This window comes from Poecilia mexicana, unplaced genomic scaffold, assembly GCF_051168715.1.
Source record: "Poecilia mexicana isolate PSO_F unplaced genomic scaffold, ASM5116871v1 scaffold_22, whole genome shotgun sequence".
Classification (NCBI taxonomy): domain Eukaryota; kingdom Metazoa; phylum Chordata; class Actinopteri; order Cyprinodontiformes; family Poeciliidae; genus Poecilia; species Poecilia mexicana.
This window is the reverse complement of record NW_028263391.1, coordinates 8,601,023-8,626,903: the sequence shown is the minus strand read 5'-3', so window position 1 is coordinate 8,626,903 and position 25,881 is coordinate 8,601,023. Positions and strand designations below refer to the sequence as shown.

Genomic DNA, 25,881 nt, shown 5'->3' with positions numbered 1-25,881 from the left:
AGAATCGTGGCCCGAATGAACACCAGGCAACCCCGACGCCAATTACAACGGCTGAGTGAAGTACCATCAGAAAGTCTCATTGAAGATGTGAATGCAGCATTGAGAACAATCCCTACCAACACCATAACAGAAACCAATGAGCTGATATACAACTCAGCATCAGTGATCCTTGAAATGCTCGGCTATAAGAGCAACCATGAGACCCAATATCCATCATGGAAAAGACGGTTAGAGGCTAAGATCAAGATAACAAGGAGGGAAGTGAGCCAGCTGTCAGAGCTCCTAAGGGGTGCAATGAAAAGATCAGTACCCAAGAAGTACAGCCAGATGCCCATACCTGAAGCACTCGAAACTGCCAAACAAAGGCTCCAAGCCTTGGCCAGCCGCCTAAAGAGATACACAAGAGAGAATGAAGCCAGGAGGATCAACCGGCTCTTCTCCACCCAACCAGCTAAAGTGTACTCTCAATGGCAGGGTACTAACAACAGAGCAGACCCACCAAGGCTGGAGACTGAACAATACTGGAAAGGCATATGGGAAAGGGAGGCGTCCCACAACAGCAAGGCACAGTGGCTAACCTCTCTACGAGAGGACCACAGCAACCTCCCTGAACAAGCCCCGGTAACCATCACTGTGGCAGATGTCCAAGAAAGAGTCTCGGGTATGAAAAACTGGACAGCACCAGGGCCTGACATGATCCATGCCTACTGGCTAAAGAAACTCACTGCCCTCCATGAGCGACTGGCAGCTCAACTGAACCAGCTGCTACAGAATGGGACTCACCCTGAATGGTTAACTGAAGGGCGCACAATCCTGATCCAGAAGGATCCCTCAAAGGGTTCAGTCCCATCCAACTATCGGCCAATAACCTGTCTCTCTACAACATGGAAGCTCATGTCAGGCATCATAGCGGCTAAGATAAGCGGACACATGGATAAATACATGAGCACGGCACAGAAGGGCATCGGCATAAATAGTAGAGGAGCCAAACACCAACTCCTTGTAGACCACACAGTCGCCCGAGACTGCAAAACCCGACACACCAACCTGTGCACCGCTTGGATTGATTACAAGAAAGCCTATGACTCAATGCCACACACCTGGATCATTGAATGCTTAGAGATGTACAACATCAATAGGACTCTAAGAGCCTTCATTGCAAACTCGATGGGGCTGTGGAAAACCACCCTTGAAGCCAACTGCAAACCACTTGCACAAGTGTCCATCAAATGTGGCATATACCAAGGAGATGCTCTGTCCCCACTGCTGTTCTGCATAGGCCTGAACCCCCTCAGCCAAATCATCAACAAGACTGGCTACGGATACCGACTTAAGAATGGGGCCACAATCAGTCACCTCCTCTACATGGATGACATCAAGCTGTACGCCAAGAGCGAGCGAGACATCGACTCACTGATCCACACCACCAGGATCTACAGCACTGACATTGGGATGTCATTCGGACTAGAGAAGTGTGGCCGGATGGTTACAAAGAGAGGGAAGGTCGTCCGCACAGAAGGGGTCTCACTCCCAGAGGGAACGATAGCAGACATAGAGCACAGCTACAAGTACCTGGGAATACCACAAGCAAATGGCAACCTCGATGAGGTCACAAGGAAAGGAGCCACAGCCAAATACCTCCAACGAATAAGGCAAGTCCTGAGAAGCCAGCTCAATGGCAAGAACAAGATCCGTGCAATAAACAGCTATGCCTTACCAGTAATCAGATACCCTGCCGGAATAATTAGCTGGCCAATGGAAGAGATGAAGGCCACGGATGTTAAGACTCGGAAGCTACTAACCATGCATGGAGGGTTCCACCCCAAATCCAGCACCCTGAGACTGTACACGAGCCGTAAGGAAGGAGGCAGAGGACTAGTGAGTGTGAGAGCCACTGTCCAGGATGAAACATCTAAGATCCATAAATACATCAAGGACAAAGCCTCAACGGACGATGTGCTCAGCGAATGTCTCAGGCAATGGGGAACAGAGGACGAGGTGCTGGAGGAACCATCATGGGAAGACAAGCCCCTACATGGGATGTACCACCGACAAATAACTGAAGTGGCTGATATCAGGAAATCCTACCAATGGCTGGAGAAAGCTGGACTCAAGGACAGCACGGAGGCCCTCATCCTGGCCGCCCAGGAACAGGCCCTAAACACCAGAGCAATAGAAGCTCAGATCTACCACACCAGACAAGACCCAAGGTGTAGGTTGTGCAAGGAGGCCTCTGAGACAGTCCAGCACATAACAGCAGGGTGCAAGATGCTGGCAGGGAAAGCGTACATGGAACGACATAACCAAGTGGCGGGCATAGTGTACAGGAACATCTGTGCAGAATATGGACTGGAAGCCCCGAGGTCAAAATGGGGGACACCCCCAAAGGTGGTGGAGAATGACCGAGCTAAGATCCTGTGGGACTTCCAGATCCAGACAGACAAGATGGTAATGTCGAACCAACCGGACATTGTGGTGGTGGATAAAGAACAGAGGAAAGCCGTTGTGGTGGATGTAGCAATACCAAGTGACCACAACATCAGGAAAAAGGAGCATGAGAAACTGGAGAAATACCAGGGCCTCAGAGAGGAACTGGAGAAGGCCTGGAAGGTGAAGACCACAGTGGTGCCTGTGGTCATCGGGGCCCTCGGGGCAGTCACCCCCAAACTGGAGCAGTGGCTCAAACAGATCCCAGGAACAACATCAGACATCTCAGTCCAGAAATGTGCAGTTCTAGGCACAGCCAAGATACTGCGCAGAACCCTCAAGCTCCCAGGCCTCTGGTAGAGGACCCGAGCTCAGAGGATGAAAGAGACCACCCACGGAGGGTGAGAGGGGAATTTTTTATATATATATAAAAAGATAAAAATAATAATAATAAAAAAACATTTAGTCTCTTAGTATGAATAAACGGCTTGAGATGGCTGGAGTTTGAGTTTGTAAATTTTTTCTCTTGCTTTTTTGTTGTATTTGTGATTTAACAGCATTTAAACGTTCACACGTCTGCTTTCATATGTGTGTTCCTTTCATTGTTTAATATTAATTAAAGAATGAATGGAGCAGTTTTACCAAAAGTTATCAGTGATCATTTTCATTTGTTGTTGTTTTTAGCAATCTGTTTTTTGGGGGGGGGTTTGTCAATGACATCACTAAGAGTCGTCACTAACATTTTAATCTCGGCCTGCTCAGTAAACATTACACAAGCATGTCCGTCTAAGTTCTTCGGTAACATCACAGCATGTAGCTACTGCTCTCTCTTCCCGGCACAAACATTAAAAGGAAATGATGAACTGCGGTTGTCGTGGATGATCTTAGCTGCCATGGCAACAGAGCTACAGGGAATGGCCTTTTAATTTGGCTGCTCACTAATTAAGGTACAAATCATATGCGGTCAAAGTGAAAGTGCGCCTTAGTTTTTAGGCTTGTGTTGTGAAAATATAAGCACCTCTCTCACACAGTGACAGATCTCTCTTTTGTCTTTCAGGTAGCTTTCTCTGTCATCATGTGGGTAGAACCAAACAAGGCCTTCCACTAGACTGCTGAGAAAGCCACAGAAAGCGGTAAAAAATCCAATCCTCTTCCGTCACATGGACGAAGAATAACTTCGCCCGTCTGTGGAAAATTTCCAGAACCTGAACTGAAGCGTCAAAGAACAACCGTCTTGCAGTCTTCCCCGTAAGCCTCTCGCCCTTTGACGTCACGCCCTCGCTATGAGCGGACTGGCGGGGAAGCTGGACCCTCGCAGGATACAGTGGGGCTCGGCATGGAACACCTTCACGTCGCGCGTGCTGAGGACCAAGCCCGTGGAGTCCATGCTGGATTCGGCCGTGTCCGGCACCAGCTCCCACGGCACCAGACTGGCCCGGGTGTTGTCCACGGTGGATCTGGTGTCGCTCGGTGTGGGCAGCTGCGTCGGGACGGGGATGTACGTGGTCTCGGGGCTTGTTGCCAAGGAGATGGCTGGCCCTGGGGTCATTGTGTCCTTCATTATCGCAGCTGTGGCATCCATACTTTCAGGTGAGAGAGGATAAGCTGTCTTTTGCCATCTCTGTCTTTTACATACACTTGGGTGATTAAAGCAGCAACAGGATGCAGACATTTATGCTCATTATTAAACCTCTGATTCACGAAGAGCCTTCACTAAGCGTGCATATTACAAGGTCAACGCCAATATCGTTTTAATTTGACAGATCCTCAAGGGACGCTTCACTACAACCCTACAGTTCTAATCAGTTCCCTTAACTCGGCCTTTTACTCCTTGCAATATATCAGAGGGGGTGCCTGTGTGTGTGTCTTCTCTTTACTGAAGGAGTGTGTTATGCAGAGTTTGGGGTGCGCGTGCCTAAGACCACAGGTTCTGCCTACACATACAGCTACGTAACCGTGGGAGAGTGCGTGGCTTTTTTCATCGGCTGGAACTTGATCCTGGAGTATCTGATCGGCACGGCGGCGGGGGCGTCGGCTCTCAGCAGCATGGCGGACTCTCTGGCCAATCACAGCATCAGCAACTTCATGATTTCGCATATCGGCACGCTCAACGGCTTGGGTAAGAGGCCGCTTTTGGTTGGGTTTTATCTTTTTGTGTGCTCATTGGTTTTATTTCATGTTGGCTGATTCATGAATTTCATGAAATGGAAATGATAGTGACTGGTTGAGTTTTTAGTTTTGCCATGTTTGAGTAATCATAACACAGTTTGTCAGTTAATGTGAGATGTTTCAAGGTTCCATCTTTTGGCTTGTTATCTTTGCTAACCCAGTTCTGAAAATGACACGGACCGATCCAACCCTGTGTTCGTTTGAAAAAAACAGGCCTGGTTTATGAAATATTTATCAAATAGATGGTATTTTTTTGTCAAGGAATCAGACAACAAGCCCTTGGAATGGCAGATAAAACAGTCCTGGTTGGATAGGTTTAGGAAACTCTCTCCCTTGGTGCTATTTGTGTACTTAAAAGCAGAAATTTCTTGGTCGGATTTGGCCAAATTAAATATTTTGCATCCTGACGATGAAAAGCAAAAACTACACAAGCTGAGCTTTTTTTTTTTTTTTTACCCTAAATTTTGGCAGGAGTAGTTCTATGCCATCTTACTGCCAGTCATAGAAGCCAAGACCTAATGATAAGTAGCATCTGCTGCTCCATCTTGAATTATGAAAATAAAGCCTCAAACATAGCTTTCCAGTTTGAAGCCATGTGAAGAAGGCTGCTCTCTTTGGTGCAAACAGCTTTGTTTCTGAGCCGTCGCTCCGTCAGCCTCACTGTCACTGACTTGTCAGATTCTTACTTTGATGAACACAGCCAGACTAAAGCAGTTCCACCATCTGACCCAAAGTAACCTCAGCTAAACAATGAAGTGCCCTTCCCTTTTGCACCTCTGGCAGACCCAGCTGAATTTACCAGTGGACACCGACAATCACATGGCTTGCAGCGTGGCCAGCTGTTCCACGGTTTATTTGAAAAGTCCTGTCCAGCTGGTGAATTGTTCCTCCCCGCCCAGGGGGAGTCGTGGAATCTTGCTAAAAATATGCAGTTCTGGTGAAACGTGTGAACAGACTCCTCATGTTCGTGAATGTACTCTTAATTTTGGGCCTTTAAAATGTCTCTCCAACACAAATGGAAAGATTTGCGTGAAGCAGTTACAAGCTGAAATTTAGTTTGCTTTTGTTGTTTTTTGTTTTGTACATGGAATCTTTATTCTAATTGTTACCACAGCTGCTTAATGAAATACATTGATACATCATAGTGCTTTGGGGTGTGTGTGTGTGTGTGTGTGTGTGTGTGTGTGTTATTTCTAGGTAAAGGGGAGCAGTCATACCCAGATCTGCTGGCCCTGCTGATAGCCTTGCTGGTGACAGTGATCGTGGCTCTGGGAGTGAAGAACTCTGTCGGCTTCAACAACGCGCTGAACATCATCAACCTCATCGTCTGGGTTCTCATGATGATCGCCGGGCTGTTCTTTGTCAACGGAGAGAACTGGGACGAAGGGAGATTCCTACCCTTTGGCTGGTCAGGGGTATGCATGCACACTCGCAGCCGCACTTATCGGCATTGACGCATAGCTTTTGATTCTGCAGTAAGACCCGATTTCATCATCAGATCTTTTTAACCTGGCGCTCATGAATGCGAGAGACAATGTGTCATCTACGGTCCGGAGCGTCCATGTGCATGTGTGGTCGCCATCTTTTTATTAGCTACGCTTTCGTTTTGTGCGGTGCAGGTGATGCAGGGTGCAGCCACCTGCTTCTATGCCTTCATCGGGTTTGACATCATCGCTACAACAGGGGAAGAGGCCAAAAGCCCCAACACCTCCATCCCCTACGCCATCACTGCCTCACTCATCACCTGCCTCACTGCCTACGTCTCCGTGAGTTACTTCAAATTTATAATTCTCTAAGAGTATTTTGGACTCAACTTTTGCTTTTCTTTTTTCTTTATCAAGCATCACTGTTGCAATTTTTGTTTTTTGGAATTTTTTTTATTATTCCCTTCATAATTTTCTTCTGAAAACCATAATATCACCATGGTTGCCATTAATGACTACGCCAAATTCAATTAAGAGTACGGATGTTCTGATCATCCTCACTTATGGCGTTATGTCTGTGTGTAATTTTAAATGAAATCAAAATGTGATATCCTAACTTTTTTCCCCCACATCAGTTTTTAGAAGAAAAGAAAAGTCTTTATTTTTATTGCTTACTTATGTCACTGTAATCTTACTTGTATGCCTCAGTACAACATTAATACATCTAAATATTATAGCAAAACATATGGGTACGGGTGTCCTGCGTTTTTCTCATTTCTGCATAGACAAAGCAATGCTTTGCTTCCAGTTATAAATTCATATTTATTCCTGACCTTCACATCCTAAATTTCAACTTTTACTTTCAGTTCCCCTGAATCCCATGAATACAAACTGAGAAGGTCGTCCCGAATGTCGCATTCCTGACAGAGAGAAGAAAAGAGCCAAATGTGGGAGAGTGCATCTCCACCACAATCATGTATTCAGCTTAGACAACACAGGGTCGCCTTGTGTGTAGTGAGTGGATGCTGCTGTGGGTTCTGGGGAATATCAACCAATTAAAACACAATTTTTTTTTTTCTCAGATTTTACCTGAAGCAAAGATTACATCAGCTTTAGATCGCGTCTCCCTGTCACATCAGCTTCCACACGTTACCCCTGCCATGAGCTCGGAAAATGTTTTTCCCCTATTTTTAACCTCTGCCTTCCTTTGATCTGCCTCACACTGTCGGCATCCGGGAGAAACGGTCCTGCTCCCGCGAGGGTTACTGTAGATCTAGAGTGAAGTTACTGACTCATTTCTCTGGTGACAGAGATTCTGAAAGATGCTGGAGTTACAGACTGTAGCAAACATTTTTAATTTCTACGACGGTAAAAATTCTTATTTTTCACTTGTTTCTCTGATGAGTATTCATAATCATATTCTTTGGTTGTTGTTATTAAATGACTTATAATGGTAGTGAGGGACAAACTGTTCTTTTACAAAAAAAAAAAAAATTGAGTTTACCAATTTGAGTTTAAGCTTGTCGGCTGAGGTCTTCTTTATAATTTTCCTATAATCCCTAATTTTCCTTCCAATGAGTTACAGTTACCTTTAGCAACTATATTTTTAGCAATTCCATCTGCATCTAATGTAAAACAGGAGACGGGACTCTGTGGTGCTAATATTTACTATCTTCAATAGTTGTGCCAATAATAATAATAATAATAATAATAATAATAATTGTGTTGCCAGACTTACTGACACTCTGCTAAAGATTCAGCAGATTTTATTCCAGTAGAATAACATCGTGCTGAAAATGCTGGAAATTTTTTTAACTTTTAAGTACATTTCTGATGTAATTTTCAGCCATAAAATTAAATGCATCACCCCTGCTGTTAATATTTTGTACAACCATGTATGCCATAACACCTGACAAGGTATCAGGCGCTTTTCTACATTTTTATACTAGCATTATTATTATTTTTATTTCATTTTGACCACCTCGACTTGTGTGGTGATGAGGTAAACATGTCGGTGTTCTGGTTGTTTAAAACTTTTTATGATTATTATTATTATTGCTCTGGCTGTGGATATAGGCAAGATTAATAAAGCACCTATTGTCATCCACCATTTTCTCACTTACTGTAGGCAACATAGATCTACCTCAGGTTCTACCTTAATGTCCTTTTATATTTCCTGTTTTGGAGAGTTGTTAGAAAAAAAACGTGTCTTTCTCCTACACAATATTTAAACTCCAGAGAAACAGAAAGCAACTATTTATTACTCTAATCAACTTAAACAGTCAAGTAATATAAAAAAGTCAATGAAAACTAGTAATAAATGCCAGTGAGTTTTTTAGCAAAATAATATTTGTTTCTTAATTTTTTTTCCTGATTAAAGAATCAGTTTTTTAGTTTATTTTTTTAAACTAAAAAAATAATGATTTCAGGGTGACATTATGCCTATTAACTTGTCTAACATATTTATCAGAGGTACCAATAAATGTGCTGTCACTTATAATCCGTCGTGTATCCTCGCTGAGCTATTAGTAGTTTCCAAACAGAGCAGTGGTGAAAAAATTTGCTAATGGCATTTCCTGCCAGGGGGGCTAAATCTTTAATTGAAACACATTTCTTTATTTCAGCTGTGTGGGGTTCATCTTTTTAATCACTCTCTCTTTTCTGTAGCGGTTATGCAAATCCAGCTCTTTTGCAGCACAGCCACTGTGACAGATGGCCCTGCGTGATTTCACACATCAGACGCAAGGACAAAAACATCCAGACACACACACAGAAAGAGAGCGAATAATGACTAATGAGCGATTTGCATGCGATGGGGAGAGCTGAGCACAATATTACTGTAAAGGCAAAACTGAAAGACTGTAGTTCTCATTCAGCAGCAGCTAGAGTCTAATAAAACGTCCTTCCTTTTTCTCTTTCATGAAAGCTTTTTGCTTCATATTTCAGTGAGAAATTGACGGTTTGTCGCTCTATTTTTGTGTATTTTTGCATGTAAAATGGTTAAATGTCCTCATCTTTGTCAAAAGCTAAAGGTCATAGCATTATTTGTGCCTTTCCTTCAGGTCTCTGTGATACTGACACTTATGGTCCCGTACAATGAAATCGATGCAGACGCCCCGCTGATGGAGATGTTCTCCATGCATGGCTGCATGTTCGCAAAATACATAGTAGCTGTGGGGTCCATAGCTGGACTCACTGTGTCCCTACTGGGGTCCCTGTTCCCCATGCCGAGGGTCATCTATGCTATGGCAGGGGATGGTCTTCTGTTTAAGTAAGTCTATGCTCTTGCTGTATGTCGTTTAGTTTTCGTGTCTGGAGAAACGACGTATCTTTACCGCTCTGTGTGTGTAGGTTCCTGGCCAACGTCTCTTCATACACGGAGACCCCTGCTGTGGCCTGTGTGGTGTCTGGGTTTCTGGCTGCCCTTCTGTCCCTTCTGGTCAGCCTCAGAGACCTAATAGAGATGATGTCCATTGGCACCTTGCTGGCCTACACTCTAGTGAGTGATAAGTACCGGTGCTGGGAACGTGTTTTTATATGTTTATACGCCTTCCTCTTTTGTGGAAGGCGTCCACAAAAGAGGACGCCTTCTTTTTCTGCTTTTGTCCTCCTTAACTTTCAATTCTTTAGCTGCTTTGGATTCTGTAACTAAACTTATGCCTTGTTTGCATTGAGCTTTATGGAGCCTGAGTTGGTGGGGTTCGCCATTTTATGGCCCGGCATATTCAGGAGAGCTTTCCACCGCCAGCAGGCAGGATTAAACCCAAATACCTAACGGTGCATCGTACGAGTGCAACAACAAACCTAATGCACCAGCATTTCTCGTACTTGCTGCAAGCAGTGGCGTTTTTCTGTCCTCCAATCAATGGACTGCATTGTATGACGCCAGTGGCTCAGCACCAGTGGAACGGTGCATTTTAGGTCTTTTCTATGAGCTACTTTAACAATGGAAGAAGACAAAAATGCTTACTGAACCGCATTGACCACACAGAGATAAGGCATTATGATCTATTGCAGTATCTACTTGTACTTTTATCGCTTTTTTTAATCACACAATAGACTCAAATTTCATTGTATTTTACTGAAAATGTCTTGTGATAAGCCAACTCAAAGTACCTTCAAAAAAGTGCGTTATTTTGCCTCCTCTTCACAATAATGTTCTACTTTGTGTTTGTCTAAGACATAAAATCCCAATGGAAACGACAGAGGTTTGTCATTTTTAAATTCTGAAATGTCTGAAGGTACAAGACACAATAGCAGTATACAAAATATAGTATGCAAATTGGACTGAGTTTAGCAATGGAGACAGTAAGATCTGTGTGGGGCCAATAAAATGTCCATCAGCAAAAAAAAGCAGGTGTAATTATTTAATGTAAATGCAGGATAGCTTCTGTATGTGTATGTTAACTTAAGAGGGAATAAAGAAAAAAAAACAGTCTTTGTTTTAGATTTCCGTCTATGAGAGAAACAAACTCCTCTCCTTTTCTGCGCAGGTAAGCCTTTGCGTGCTCCTCTTGCGTTACCAACCCGAGGGCGACATCCACGGCTTCGTGAACTTTCTCTCCGAGGAGCAGAACAAGAAGAAAAAGGAAGGGATTCTGGCCGAGTGCGAGAAAGACGCTTGCTCGCCGACCAGCGAGGCCGACGAGTACGGCGGTCAGACCACGAACACCTGCGGGGCCAAAAACCTGCCGTCGCTGGGCGACAACGAGATGCTGATTGGGAAACCGGACAAAAATGCGTACAGCGCCAGCCATCCTAACTACGGCACGGTGGACATGGCAACCGGCATCGAAGCAGAGGAGTCAGAAGGAGGGATGTCTCGACGGCTCAAGAAGCTGATCGGACCTCGCTACTACACGTTGAGAATCCGCTTAGGCCTCCCTGGGAAAATGGACAGGCCAACTCCGGTCACGGGGAAAGCCGTCACCGTGTGCGTGCTGCTGCTGTTCGTCTTGTTCTTCGCTTTCTGCTCCTTCATCATTTTTGGTAGGAACAAATCGGTGATGCTTTCGTCCAAGGTACGAGGGTACCGCAACATCCAGTCACAGTTTGTTCCCTCTGTTTCAGGAGCTGACTTTATCACAGAGGGTCGTTGGTGGGCCTTGCTGCTACTAATCTTCCTCATCATCTTCATTGCCCTGCTGATCATCATCATCCTCCAGCAGCCAGAAAACCCCAAGCGGCTGCCTTACATGGCTCCCTGCGTGCCGTTCGTACCTGCTTCAGCCATGCTGGTCAACATCTACCTCATGCTTAAGCTCTCTGCCATCACCTGGATTCGATTTTCAATCTGGTGCCTCATTGGTAAGCAGACACTTTCACAAAGACTTTTTGTTTGCCAGAAAAAAAAAAGGTATTATCCAGGACAGATAGAAACAATGTTTTGGTTTCAAGCAATAACTCTGCTCAGATTATTTCCAATAACATAAGAAATTATTCATTTAATGGCTCGATTTGCCAAGAAACCCTGATGTTTATTTCTTTAGCCGGAACAAAAGCGTATCTGGTTTTCTTTTCATTTCTTCCTCGGTTGTAAGCTAATTTTTTAAACTGTGCAATTCCTCTTTTAAAATTATTGAGTAAAACCTGTAGTTTCCTCTATTTTGCTTGTTTTCTCAGATTTGATCACGTTTTGGTCGTAATCTCAAATTTATTTTATTGGCAGAGTACATAACCCAGTGGCAAGTTTACCAAATAAGGTGTGAAAAATGTGGCACTCGTTGTAGAATCAAAGCCAGCAATAATCTATTCTTTCTTATTATTCTTTGTAAATTACATTGAGATAAATTAGATTTAACGGGACCACCTGTGAACAGAAATGTTTTAAGTCTTGCCACATATTCTTGATAGGATTTTGTTCCGGACTTTAACTAGACCATCCCAACACAGGCGAACGATTTGATCAAAGCAATTCCATTACATAACTTGTATGTCTGAGGTTGTCGTCCTAACCAAATCACAATAATTTAGCAACTTTTTTCCAAGCTTTCTTTCAGGATTAACTTGTATTTCATTCAGTCCAACTTTGTATCAGTTTACACTAGCTATCCAGTTCTTCGTGTTGTTTCATGCAAACACAAAGCGGTTGCTCCGGGTAATGTGCAGTACAAATTATGAGTTAAGGACAAAAAAGTAAATTTGTGTTTTACCAAACCTCCTTGTTCCACTTGTTTGTTGTGCAGCCAATCTGGTTTGTAGCAAACTGCACACTTTGATATCCTTTGTATCGGAACATAAAATCCCATTAAATCATATTGAAGTTTGTGATTGTAATGTGACAAAAGGTGGTGGAGTACTATTTAAAAGATTCACACAGACATAAGGAAAACTAGAACAAAGTGTTAGATATGTTTGAGCTGTTCTTTACAAGTAAAGGTTAAAAGTAATTTTAAAAATCATGTTTATATGTTCAGTAAAAATGAACAGCTCCTCATTGCGCATGAAACTTATATTTGCTTGACGATCTCAGATTGTGCAAAATTTGATACTCGAGCGTTTTAGACATCGGTGGAAAAAGTCACTCCTCCTGGTCGCTCTTTCATATGGGGCGTTACTTCACACGGGGCGTTACTTCTCGCTGAACATCTGCGTTCAGTGAGATGTTTCCATGTGTCCCTTCAAGGTGTGCTTATCTACTTCGGCTACGGCATGTGGAACAGCACTCTGGAGATCACGGCCAGAGAGAACGAGGTGCACGCCTCCACCTACCAGCGCTACGATCAGGGCGTGGACGAAGGCTTCTGCGGCTTCGACGACGACTTCTACCCGCCCACCACTGACGCCTGGGGCGCGCCCGGCGGGGGATTAGAGGCGACTCCACCTCCAAAGGCGAAACCTGAAAGTGACGGGATTTTGTCGAAAGGTGGAGGCAGAACCATTGCTAACAACGGCCTAGCGGAGGAGGATCCCATGGACTTCTGAAGGGGACTGACGTCTGTGTTACATTGAATGTACTCCCTTGTCTGCTGCCTGGGGGATGGGGAAGGGGCGGTGTGCGAGCGCACGACTGATTACGGGGCGTGCGAGTGTGTGTGTGCGTGTGTTTGCATGCTTGCACGAGTGTGTATTTGTTTTAGGTATCAAACCCCCCCGGGCTAGATGGTTTTTGGTTAGTACAACGGTTTGTCTTTTACCTTCGTCAACTTCGCTTTAGGATGCTGCCCCCTCCACACACACACACACACACACACACACACACACACACACACACACACACACACACACACACAAATGTGGACATAAATGTCTTCACGCTTTCACAGATCCAGACTCTTTAATCAACATGTGAGAAAAGTGCGAACAAAGTGAGAGATTTGTGTTTTGGTGATGGAAGTGGAGAAACGACATGCTGTACCGAGCAACTTTTTAACTGTGTAGTCAAGAACTTTGGCACAGGAGAGAAATGAAGGGTGATGAGAGGGTCGTAGATGAGTCAGCAACTGTCTTCCTGTTCCAGCACAGGCAGACAGACAGGAAACTATCACTGCAGCGCGATTAATACAAAGGCCTTCCGAGGGCAAAGTCTAACTCTGTCTGTTTTCAGCTTTTGTACAAAAACCTGAAGAATTTGTCTAAAACACATTCTTAAACCTAAGCTGAACATCTAGCCTGAGGGGGTTTCCACTGGGGGATTTGGGGTAAAGGGTGTCGATGTTTTCTGTGACGACTAGTTCTTGGACTTTGCTTGTAATAGTGCCTTCATCAACTATGTGTGTTTTTTCTGGTCGTGTCAGTTCTCTACTTTGATTTTTTTTTTTTTTTTTTTTTTTTTTTGTTTGGCCTGTGTATGTGTGCGTTCTGTTGTACTGTGCCTTGCAAAAGTATTCACAAACCCTGAACTTTCCATATTTTTGATATGTTCCAATTACAGGCCTCAGCCTTTTTCAATTGGGTTTTAAGTGACAGAGCAAAACAAAGTAGAATTTGTTGTCAAACCAATCCTTTGCAGCTCCGGCTGGAATTGTTGGAAGATCTGGAATTGCTGGAAAGTCTTTCCCTGCTGTTTTATGTTTAAAGGTTAACTTTCAGGTTTCCCTTTTTTTTTTTAACTCCACCCACTGTCCTTCAACTCTTTCTAGCTTATTATTCACCATGGTCGGGTGGGAGGTGAGTAGAGGAGTGTTCAGACATTTTGGCCTCATCTGACCAAACCATTTTCCAAATGTTTGGTGTGTCTCCTAAGGTTGATGGGAAACTGCAAATGGGACTTCCTACAGCTTACTACTTCTCTCCCCTTTTCCCTAAATCCCAGATTTGTGGACTTCACAGCTAATAGTTGCCATTTGAGCAGATTCTTATTCCTGAGGTGTGGGTCTCCGCAGCTCCTTCATTGTTGCCACGGGGCTCTTGGCTGCTTCTCTGATAATACTCCCCTGCTAGGTTAGGTTTATGGCCAAGTCTTCATATGTTTGCATTTGTGTCACTCTTCCCATTTTTGATTGATGGATTAAACAGAACTTTGTGTAATCTTCAAATGCTTAAGACATTTTTTTTTGGCCTACCCTTGCTTTAGTCGTTCCTACAACTTCACCTCTGCCCTGACTGGCATTTTTCCTTTATGATGCTGTTTGTTCTCTGATGTTTCCTATTGACGCACTGCTTTGTATTTGTCTATCACGCAAATTCTCAATACAGTACAGAAAGTTGAAGTTTGCAAAATGTAAAAAAAAAAAAAAGTGTACATACTTTTACAAGGCATTGTACAGTAAGTGCACTCAAACTTGAGTTTCATGTGAATTTCTCTGTCCGTGTTTGCACTGAGTGGGCTCTTCAGGATTTTTTATTTTCAAAGTACGTTTTGTTGTTCCCCCTCACATGGAAGTGAAATCCATCCACCTGCTACCAAAAACAAAATGTGCAACGTGAATTGCCAATCAAGTTGTAGAGATTAGACCCGGTAGACATACACAGACAGAGAGAATAGGTAGAATCCTAGTGGGCGACCTGCAGTGTTTTCTGTGTGCTTTTTGTATTCGAGCTTATGAGGTTCTTTCTCTTTGTCAGACCTGTAAGTAATTCATTCTCTCTTTAGTTTGTGGAAAGGTTTTTTTTGTTTTTTGTTAACTTTTTTATCGGTGAGGAGAAAAGAGAAGCTGAAATCGAATCCTTCCTATTTATATAATCTCTTCTCTCCTCCTCCTTCACGGTTTTCTGTCACTTTATCTTTCCAAATTTCCATCTGACTTTTTCTTCTCCAGCCCAGCTCTTTCATCTTTCATTTATCATCTCCCTCCCCTCTTGATATCAATCGGGCCACGTCGGCAGAAAGTAACCTCTCCGAGTCGCAAGTAACGGGCCACCAAAGATCGGCTTGCACTCTGGAAACGTAACAGCAATCTGCTTATGGTCTGTCGATTCGCTCGCTACTTTTTAATTTAATAGTCTCCGCTATCCGTCATCTGATTCGTAACCAGCACTCATTTTGCTGCTGGCAGTTCGGCTCAAGTGTTGTCCTGAGCTAAACTTTTACTCTTATGCTTTTTTATTTATTTATTTTTTAATTTTTTTTATGTGTGTTGCATATATAGACATTTGTCTCAACGTCCCAAAGAGATTTAATTATTGCATTCAAAACGCGGGCTTGTTGTTGCAGCTAAAAATAAAAGACAAGCACTTGTTGGAGAAAGAGCTTTACATCAAAAAAGAAACATATGCAGAGATATTTCTTTATACAGTAAGTGGGGTTTTTACAAACAACCAAATAGCACACTGTTATGCTATGACACTGAGGGTGGGGTGGGGGGTAAGGGATGCTCCTTCAATTGCTTCTGGTGCTGCTGTCTGCCCCGATTGTTGCCCCTCTACCTTTTCCTTGTGCGCCCCCTTTGCTGCATTGGTCCCTTTCAGGGAAGCCTTATTTGTCTGATGCACTAAATCTAAGGATGCCACGCTGAACCCCTCCCACCTGTCCTCCTCTCCCCCGCACCGTAATCATCAAAAGCTTGAAAGACAAAAAGGAATTTCTTTGCGGTTCTGGAAATGTTAAAGGAACGCTCTTATGCAAATGTTTCATGAACTTACTGTCGTATTTAACCAGGGCTCGTTAAAGGTAAGGATTTGAACATCACAATGATCTGGTTTATCGTAAGGACTGAATTTTCTCATCAATTTTCCTTTTTAAAGGAAATTAAGATTAAGAAATCAGAGCTGAAGATAACTGTAAAATACCATCGGTCGTCTAGTTTTAAGCACGTTTGCGTCAGAAATGAACATATTCAGAGATCCTGGAGAGTTAGCAACTATTTCTGCTCTGCAAGTATTGGCTTTTGCACACATTGAAACGTGCAGTTCATTGTCTTTTATATCGCTAAGCTAGGGGCGGGCGATATAACAACGTCAAATTGTGAAGAATTAGAATTTAGTATTGTAATACCAAATTCAATATCAGTTTTAGACCCAACCTGCACTTCTACATGCTTTCGTTCTATATTGTTGGAAAAAAGTGAACGTCTACAGCTTATTAGACTGTCAGGACAAAAATAAAACCAATAGAAGTTAGTAGGTGAGCTCCACCAACAGGTGGTGGCAACATTGACATTAAAGACTTCGAAGTTTGACAGAAGAAACGTCTGAGCGGCTACAGCGGTCAAAAGCCAAAGAATCTCTGAAAAATAATTCCCCGTTGCCCAGGCTTGGTTTGATGCCGTTTATAATTCAGATTGTGTTCAGACAGAACCGACTAATCATGATATAATATTTACATTCCATCACAACTGAGTAGAAAAAGTGCTCTTTATTTGAGTTGTCGCTTTTGTCTTTGAAATTAGGTTTTAAGGTAAACTGAAAAAATATCTTTGTAGTAATGTTCTCTGACCTAAATGTTTTTTTTTTCTTTAACTGCATTTGTATAAACATCAGTTTCCTCCCCCGTCTCTGTTCAAAACTTTGAAAAGCTTTACAGTCACAGCCAAAAACAAACATGCAGATTCATTTGATTCCACGTCTCAGATTCTGGACTGTACAGTCATCTTTTTTTTTTTTTATTCATTTATTTTTTTTTGTTCTGTATATTTGAATCAAAGACTTTGTGAACGCATGTGCAGTGCAGACGTATGTGACTGTGTGTTCTGACGTCCGCTCGTGGTCCACGCCTGCGCCTAAATGTGACCGTCTGCTGAATGTCCAGCATGTTTCTTGTGCACAAGGTTCAGTTTCTAAATATTGTACTTGCATGTGGTTACGGATCTCAACGGGACACGATAGACATTTTGGCGAAACCAAATTCGGGCTTAGTTCTTCTCTGCCTTGGAGCCCTGGTTTGTTTCAGAGGATGAAACACATAGTTTCTTTTTGTTTGTTTTATTTTTTTAAAAAATTAGCTACCAAAAGCACTGCCTAGGATTCTTCTCTTGTTCAGTCTAATAATCTCTCTCTTTTTAAATATATATTTATATTTATTCCAACCTAAAATTTAAAAACCCACTTGTTCACTCCACTAGGTATGGAAACCATGGCTCCATTTGACAGAACTATGTAGCAAACAGTCTGATTTCCTGGCTGACTTCCTTCACACCCTTTGTTATACATCCATAATATACACACTAAAAACTGCTGGGTTTAAAAACAGACCAATTGGGGTCCTTTTGCAAAGTCAAACATGGACCAGCTCACCACAATCTGGTTGTGGGTTACCACCATACCGGGTGGCGTCGCAGAGGTCGTGTGAAACAATGTGGTAGTGAATGGACGTAGCTGAAATCCTCACTTTCCTGCACGGGATCAGTTTTGTTTGGCTCTAAAAGTCACATCAAACCGATGCTACAGATGTGGTGATTGGAAGGGAAGTCAAACTATGGATTCACAGTCTGTCATTCATTTGGCTCAGACACGTAGAAAAAACAAGTCACATCTTACTAGCTTTTATTTCGTCCTGTTGAAGAAGTTTTGATCAGTTCTTTGTGTAGTTCAGAACTTCTCTTACCCAAAAAAAAAAAAAAAACACAGTTCGTTTGCTCACCTATTTTGACCTACCCGACAGCATTATTCTGGCATTCTGATTAAAGAAACAACCCAGCAGTTTTTGTTTTTGTTTTTTTATGTGACTTTCTCCTCTCAACCACAACCAAGCCAAAGTACTTTTTTTCACTTTTAATTTACAGAAATCAAGTTTCCTTATCTGCAGTAGTGCCGACTTCCTTGGTATGATCAGCTTATAAGCTATTTTACAACAAGCACCCATGGTTTCTTTTATTAGGAAATGCAATGTTTTTCTGTGAGTCACCAGCTACAAGCAAAAGCTACGATCCAGACACAAAATACAATGCTAAAGAAGAGTGACCGGCAAAAAAAAAGAGAGTATTTTTCTACAGCTGTTTCCCATCTACCCGACCTCCTCGGGTGGGTGTGCCGAGCCGAACTAGGTGGGGTTATCGGTCTGTGCTTCATGAGTGTTTCTTTAATCACAAGGAGGCCTGATATAAACTGCTAAAATCTATTTTTTGAATAAACGTAGTCTCTAGAAATGTAGAGCTAATTTCTTTAATTGTCTTTGAATTGGTTGCTGTAGATGTCGAATGGGCTTCAGATGGTTTAGGCAAACTGAAGAGAAAAACAATGCTGGAAATTATTTTATCATCAGGCTATAAGAGCTAAACTACATTTTTTTTAAAAATTATATAATCTAGACTTTTGCCACTGTTGCTTTTCAAGTCAGCTACTCTGTGTTGATTTTGTGCTGGAGAAGGAATGCCATGTTCTGCACATGTTCAGTGTTTGCGGCCAAGTGTCCAGTCAGTGTGTGTAAGACTTGTGGAGATTGGCTTCCCTCGCGTTGGCTAAATATTCTGTTGCTCTTCTGTAAATTTGCCACAAAGCTGTATATTATTGTTGTGTTTGTTTCTTTGGAATTTGTGATTACTTTTTATCCTAGGTGCACAATTTTTTTCTTTTCTTTCTTTTATTTTTCTTTCTGCTGAACTGTTAATATTGCTTCCATGTATTAATGAAAAGTTATTTATTGCAAAGATTAAACAGAGGTTTGTTCATTTATTGACACATGCAATAAATAGAGACATGCAGTCACGGAATATAAAGTGCACACACGTTCAGTCTTGCATGCAGTTTCAAACCAGATGGTTGCATTGCACCGACGTTCATTCAAACATTTTCCTGTTTTAGTTCTTACAGGGTTACCGTTTTTTCCAGTAGCCAGATTATGTCGCGTTTGCATGACGAGCGAGACGAAAATCTGTAGTTAATTCTTTTCAACCAATCTTTATTTTAACTCTTCAAATTCGGACGCTGAATTTGAAGAGTGAGCTCCAACAAGATTTCTAACGTTGCCTTTGGATTAATAGCTTTTTTTTTTTTTTTTTTTGCACTTTTCATACAAGCGTTCTACGTCAAAACATGTTCAGGTCTGCAGGCTCAAAATAAAGGAGACCAAGGTCAGTAATGATCCTCAGGATTTTTTTTTTTTTTGTAAGACAAACTCAACAGGAGCTACGGGTGGGGGGGGGTGGAATGAGAAATGAGATTTTAAAGCAAAGTCAGGATATTAAACCATATTATGAGTTTTGAATCTCTCAAGGAGGAGTGTTCAGTCTATTATCTGAATACGGAAGGATAATTAAAAAACATAAATCTTAAGGAAATGTGCGACTCGCCTAAATTAACACAAGTAAGAGTAGCTAAGAAGCTATTATATAACTACCAACTTATTATGTAAGTTGCGGGTTCCACAAGTCTGGCCTTTAAGGACAACTGGCAAGAAAACCAAACACTGTTGAATGAAAGCAAAGGCTGTAATATCATGTGGGAAACTCACCAAACATGCGAAAGAAGGCATTCTGGGCAGATGGGATGTAAATTTGACTTGTTATCTTACATGAATGACGCCACAGTTTATGTGAAGGAAAGCAAGTCTCTCCACGAAACAAAGAGGTGGCGGCGTCATGCTGTTGAAGAGCCATTTTCTTCAACTGTAACAGCGAAATGATTTGCTCTGTTTTACTTGGGCCTCTTACTGCAATGCTTAAAAAGTATCATTTTTGTACTTCTTTCATTAGTTTCAGAAACAAGAGCAGGTTAGCAGTGGTTCCCGATGCAACGCAGTTAACCAACCGCTTATGGATCCTAGAAACTCGAGCAGAAAATTAAATAAGCATAAAGAGTTGGGGAGTTTTGCCATGTGCTTAATCATAGTGTATTAAATATCATTATTCCGTCAACACAGGACAGCTTATTTGCTCGGGATCCTTCCATCTGTCTCTTGTGAAGTCGATGGCTCCATACCAGGAATGGCTTCCCCTTTTCAGGGAACACTCGCTCAGATGCTGTGATGACATACCGGCAACCGCAGACATGCCAGGAAATCACAGAAGAGGTAAAAATGAAACAGTAACCGAGTGAAGATCAGTGATGTGCGAGCGCGTTTGTATCCGTTTAAAGATAAGCTGACGACAAAGAGAAATCACACGATGTTCTCGTCTGTGCAGTGACTCAGCGACCTTGATTTGGGCAAAGGAGTAGACGCATCAGGCACAGTTATCACCCACTGTGCGTGTGTGTGTGCGTGTGTGTGTGTGTGTGTGTGGTTACCAGAAGAGACTGGGAGGCTGAGTCTGTGGGACAGATTCTTCTGTGCTTATCTCAGTCAAGGTCACAGAGATTACAGAAATACACCACAAATTGCTAATGTTGTTCGCACAAAGACTTGGATATGCCAAGACAGTCAATGCGAGTCACCGATCTGCAGCGGAAATCGTATCACGCGGGATTTTACGTATGCAAGCAAATTTCTATTATTGTTTAAAACATGACGAGTGAGATAAAAAAAAAAAAAACATCACATCAGAATACCGCAGATGAGATAATTGCACTCTTAAAAAAACCCCGCTGAGTTCAGAAGAAACCAGTCTGCAAATAGAACCAGACATGGTTTGATTTAACACTGGTAGTGTTTTGTGTTTTTTAGTATTCAGACGTCTGGTTTGTCTACATTAGAGACTGGAAAGAGCCTCCAATTTTGACAATTCAGGAACTTAGTTGTTATATTTTAGTGGTGTAGTTCCATTCAGAAATTACATCCATTGGTTGTAACAGTTTTAAGAAATAAACTAATTAATAAAAGTTTTTTTTTTTTTACATGCCTGCAAAACATAAATAGCAGCTCGACACTAGGACGTGTGGTTAAGAAATGTTTTAATGCCGCATGTTTGTCAAACAAGTGATCATTACACCTAAAACAACAAAATTAGTTTAAAAAAAAAGTGTATATCTGAAATGTGACATTTAATTTTTGCTCTTTGTTGACTGTTAAAACAACTACAACAACAACAAAAAAAACATTTACTCTGTAAATTCCAATTCTTTTACAGAGATATAAACACTGCTTGGTAAACCTTCACGTCAGGTCTAGCGCTAAATCGTTTTAATCAAGTCCATCACTCAGGAGTTAGTAATACTGTCCCAAAAAAATAAAAAATAAAAATCCATGTAATGAAAAAAAGAACAATTTAGCTAAAACAAAAATTAACACAACAACCACACCCATATTTGATCAAAACAAAAATATTAAAGAGATTTAAAATTGTACTCAGTGACAAAGACCCTGATGAGATTCGGTCACCAGGGTACTCATTAGACAAGCCTTTGTTATTATGAGATTGTACATTTATGTAACAGTGGGGTGAGTCCGTGCCACACCTCTTTGTGTGGAGGTTGGAAAATTGGCACTTTAGGACAAAAACAAGGATCAAACTGTTTGTAATTAAATGTTCCATCTCTGTGCTGTTTGCATCTACATCCCTTCACATCGTACGGTAAAACACGGACGTCGTAAATGTTTGCCTTTTGTGCAAATGTCTCTATGTACAAGAATCCCCGCGGGGCCGCCGGCGTCTCCAACCTTAGACGTGGGCACTTTTGGCGTGGTGGTTGGAGGAGGCGACTGGCAGGCTGCCGCCTCCGTGTTTGGAGTAGTAATAGTGGTTGTTGTCCTGGTAGCTGCGTGGAGAGGAGGCAGAGGAGTCCGACGAGCACATGAGCATCACGCCGCCCAGCAGGCAGAAAACGGTGCCCACCCATCCGGCGTAGAGGGAGAAGCCGAAAGACATGAGGCCGAGCTCTTGGTTGGCACCGATGGGGAACCAGATGGTTGGCACCAAAGCGCACAATGCTAAAGAGGCAGAGAGGAAAAAGTCTTTGTTAGGCATTCACACGGTGCAGACGAATACACTCAAAGACCTTGTGGTTGACGGCACCAAAAGAAACTAAAGGGGGGTTGTGGGTGCTGTGGTGGTGCAGGGGTTAAACACAACCCCACGTAAGGAGGTCTTGCTGTCGCAGGTTCGATTCCCAGCCTGGTGACCTTTGCCATGTGTGTCATTACCCTACTTTCCTGCCCTGGCACCTTCAAATAAAGGCCACTAGAGTCAAATAAATCTTAAAGAAAAAGAAACTAAATGGATGAAATTGCTTAAGTGTATTCATTAATGTACCATGACAAAGATGTTGTTTTAAAAGGGGCGTTTTTTATATATATATATATATATATATATATATATATATATATATATATATATATATATATATATATACATATATGAGCACATACACACAAAAAGCTTGGTTATTTTATAACCCAAAGTGCTTTGGTTTGTGTTGTTGGTACAGAATATGGGTAGTTTTAGCCAAAAATTGGTCCAAAAAATGTTACACAGAGTTTAGTACAAGCCTGATTCTTCACATATGTCCATATTGTGCTATACAACCATAAATTATAAGTTAAACCAGGAAATGGCATGAAGGTAAGTTATGTTATTTAATATTGTTGATGTGGTGGTAGCCCTGCGACAGACTGGCGACCTGTCCAGGGTGACCCCGCCTCTCGCCCAGAAAGTTAACTGGAGATAGGCACCAGCGCCCCTCCTGATCCCACTAAGGGACAAGGGTGTAAAGAAAATGGATGGATGGATGGATGGATGGATGGATGGATGGATGGATGGATGGATGGATGGATGGATGGATGGATGGATGGATGGATGGATGGATGGATGGATGAATGGATGGATGGATGGATGGATGGATGGATGGATGGATGGATGGATGGATGGATGTGGTGGTAATCACTTTAGTCCATTCTGGGGAACAACTTTTCACTTCGGGCAATCTTATTACCTAGACTCACACTTTGACCAAAGAATTGGTCAAAAAGTCTGCAAAATATTTTACAGTATTGTATACTGATGCAGAATTTAGCATCAGTAAAAAAATCATCAGTGGTTTTAATGGTTTTATTCCATCAAAACCAAATATCATTTTTGGTCTATTTTAACTAACAGTATGTACAATGTAACAAATTTTTGGCCTTGATAAAAAAAAGACTTGCACTTTATGCGTAAACAGGCATTTTCTTATAAGCCCTAATCTTTTCAGTCGAATCCAAAACTGTTTCCTTTAAAAACTTTTGATATATTTTTGTTCTTTTCTTGGCGTTACAGCTGTTGGGGAAAGATGGGTTTGGAATGGGCAGCTCTGAAAGTCTAATTAGCGCGAGTCTATTTTTAACCCAATAGTTTTTAGAGTGCAGTCAGCGCAAATAAGCTTTATTCAAGGGCTGCACAGCTCCTCAAAAAATACTCCTGCTTTAGGAAATCTGAAGGTATAAGAGGCAGTAGGTGTTTACCACATTCCTAGTGTGCTGCTAAACGCTCTGTGAAGGTGTGGAAGGACCTGACACAGTGGGTAAAGTTATAAGAGCAAAAATACGCGTAGAAAATCAACCCTCAAACACATTACACAAACATCTAATATATGTCTAGGTTGTATTTTTATGGAGGAGCTGTGGAGACATCAGTCAGGGGTTGGCAAGAGTTTTTTTTTTTTTTTTTTTGTGAAAATGTAGGCGTTGGAAAAGAAATGGTTGGGAAACAGGTGCTAAAGTTGCTTTCCAGGGAAGCGGGGCGGTGGAAAAAAAAAAGAAAAAAAAGAAACGCTGTAGCAACAGTCCCATATTTATAATCTCGGTAAAATTGGACCCCTGGGGAAATTTTCATGTGGCTCAGGACAAAAGCAGGGTGTGGACGAGAGTAGGTGGATTGTAGGAATGTCTTTATTTTTGTTTTGAGGTGAGATAGAGGAGGAGAATTTTTTTAATTTTTTTTTTTTTTACAAACTCTCTAACCTCAACACTTTGTAAGCGTTCAAGCTCAGGTTCAAACAGGTCAAAAGGAGGAAAGTTCAGAGATGTGCGACTCATCGTGCTCACGGTGTTCATTGTGGCATCTTATTAACATTCTTATTAACATTCACTGCATCTAAAGAAGGGAACAAAAATAACGATGTCTCTCACCAACAACAACCATCAGCACTCCTCCCAGGATGGCCCGCTTGTTCTTGGCGCTCTGCGCGTCGTTTCCAATGCTGATGCAAGGCATAGACATGAGAAGGAGAATCACCGCAGGGAGACCCATGATCGACCCCAGGATCATTAGGGCTCGAGTGGTCTGGATGTAGGCTGTGGAACAAAATCCTCCTTTAATTTAGACATTTTGTTTTCTACTTATGCCAAGTTACGAACAAAAATGACTTCATCTGCGTTAGTTGAAGTGAAGAGTTTGAACGGTGGCTACCTGGCAGCTCCAGGATCTGTGTAAAGGCGACACAGTGGTAGAGTGCCGTGGAGATGACGCACTCCTCCCAGGGTCCCTTGGACTGCAGCTCATCCATCTTCTTACAGGTGGTCACGCCGTACTTACACATGGTCACCCAGTCATTCGTGGACGTGGCGATCACGACCCCGAGCCAGCCCAAGCTGCTCAGGAGAAAGCCGCACAGCTGGAGGCAAGAGTTTGCCATGGCAGAGAGTTTGCGTCGAGAGCGCTTGTTCCAAAGTCACAAACCGTTTCTGGGAAAGTTTTGAGTGGATTTGATAAATCTGTAAAAAAAATGTGGGAGGGGGGAGGTGGAAAATTATTATATTCCAATAAAAAAAAAAAAGGTTAAATCCAGATAAATATGTGGAGGGGGGGATCCACCAAATCAGGTCTGCTGCAAACGTCAAAAGAATAAAACTCTAGCAGTATTAGAAGGTTTTTAAGGACTGCCTCAGTGAGAGGAAAAAAAAAAACATCCCAAAAACTTTTATCCAATCAGAGGCTATGCATGAGAATAACTTCTTTTTTCACCTCTCTGAGACTGCACTGCCCCTTTCTTAAAATAAATCATGCATGCAGCCTTAGTGTGCCCGTCGCTGCGCTGTGAGATGAGAATATTTAATAGGAAAGATGCTGCCATCTGCTGGTTGCAAAGTATTTCTGCAAGTGGTACACATATGCACAGTGGATTTAAAGGTCTGTTGTCATGCTAAGATTTTAAAGCGTGAAAAAAGACTAATGAAATAATGTAGTTTCACTTAAATCACAAGTTTTGAGTTTTACTACGCGACTGAAAACAAAGTAAAAATCTTTTCAGCCCCAAAATAAGTAAAGAAAGCAAAAGCAGCCTACTTTGCCAAAGCACCTTTAGATTTGATTTTAGTTTTATTACTGCTCTCAGTCCTTTCAAGACTGTTTCTTACGTCTTGTGGAAATGTGTTAGCAATGTCTAGTCACTCTTAGGTGTTCAGAACCTGTGAATTTCCTCTGGTATCTTTTGTCCACATTCTTCTTCACATCACAGGAACGTTTAGGTTTTTCTTTTGGCTCGCCTGTTCAAAATCTTTGACTTTTAGTTGGTCTAACCATTATTTTTTTGATCATCTTCAGGGTCACGAATTCAACGTTATTCCTCGGGTATTAAATAACGTCTCAGTTTGTCCTGATACTTTCGCTACAACGGCTCACAATTTCCCACAATCGTTTCAGGAGTCTGTCTTGTAAACTTCAGCCAGGGTTGCGCATGTTTTATTGTAATAAAA

The 25,881-nt window shown here is 42.1% G+C and overlaps 2 protein-coding genes across 2 annotated transcripts; one reads left to right on the top strand and one right to left on the bottom strand.

Moving 5' to 3' along the window:
• The first annotated feature begins 2,932 nt into the window (after positions 1–2,932).
• Positions 2,933–19,057, top strand: slc7a14a (solute carrier family 7 member 14a). Its single transcript, XM_015011640.2, has 9 exons — positions 2,933–4,017; positions 4,310–4,546; positions 5,794–6,011; positions 6,216–6,362; positions 9,083–9,291; positions 9,372–9,519; positions 10,514–11,009; positions 11,091–11,327; positions 12,646–19,057. Exons 1-9 carry the CDS (start codon positions 3,711–3,713, stop codon positions 12,942–12,944), a joined length of 2,298 nt encoding a protein of 765 aa, XP_014867126.2. The 5' UTR covers positions 2,933–3,710; the 3' UTR covers positions 12,945–19,057.
• A 2,090-nt stretch (positions 19,058–21,147) lies between these two features.
• Positions 21,148–25,176, bottom strand: cldn11a (claudin 11a). Its single transcript, XM_015011642.2, has 3 exons — positions 24,596–25,176; positions 24,316–24,480; positions 21,148–22,140 (listed from the first exon to the last, which is right to left on the bottom strand). Exons 1-3 carry the CDS (start codon positions 24,819–24,821, stop codon positions 21,872–21,874), a joined length of 660 nt encoding a protein of 219 aa, XP_014867128.1. The 5' UTR covers positions 24,822–25,176; the 3' UTR covers positions 21,148–21,871.
• Positions 25,177–25,881: the final 705 nt, after the last annotated feature.

What these genes read in the sequence shown, in the direction of transcription:
- slc7a14a (XM_015011640.2), top strand. Translation starts at nt 3,711, where the DNA reads ATGAGCGGACTGGCGGGGAAGCTGGACCCTCGCAGGATACAGTGGGGC. An exon ending in TACCCTTTGGCTGGTCAGGG is followed by an intron (nt 6,012 to 6,215) that starts GTATGCATGCAC and finishes TGTGCGGTGCAG; the next exon opens with GTGATGCAGGGTGCAGCCAC. An exon ending in CCTTGCTGGCCTACACTCTA is followed by an intron (nt 9,520 to 10,513) that starts GTGAGTGATAAG and finishes TTTTCTGCGCAG; the next exon opens with GTAAGCCTTTGCGTGCTCCT.
- cldn11a (XM_015011642.2), bottom strand. Translation starts at nt 24,821, where the DNA reads ATGGCAAACTCTTGCCTCCAGCTGTGCGGCTTTCTCCTGAGCAGCTTG. An exon ending in ACAGATCCTGGAGCTGCCAG is followed by an intron (nt 24,481 to 24,595) that starts GTAGCCACCGTT and finishes TTTGTTCCACAG; the next exon opens with CCTACATCCAGACCACTCGA. An exon ending in AGTGCTGATGGTTGTTGTTG is followed by an intron (nt 22,141 to 24,315) that starts GTGAGAGACATC and finishes CTGCCTCTTTAG; the next exon opens with CATTGTGCGCTTTGGTGCCA.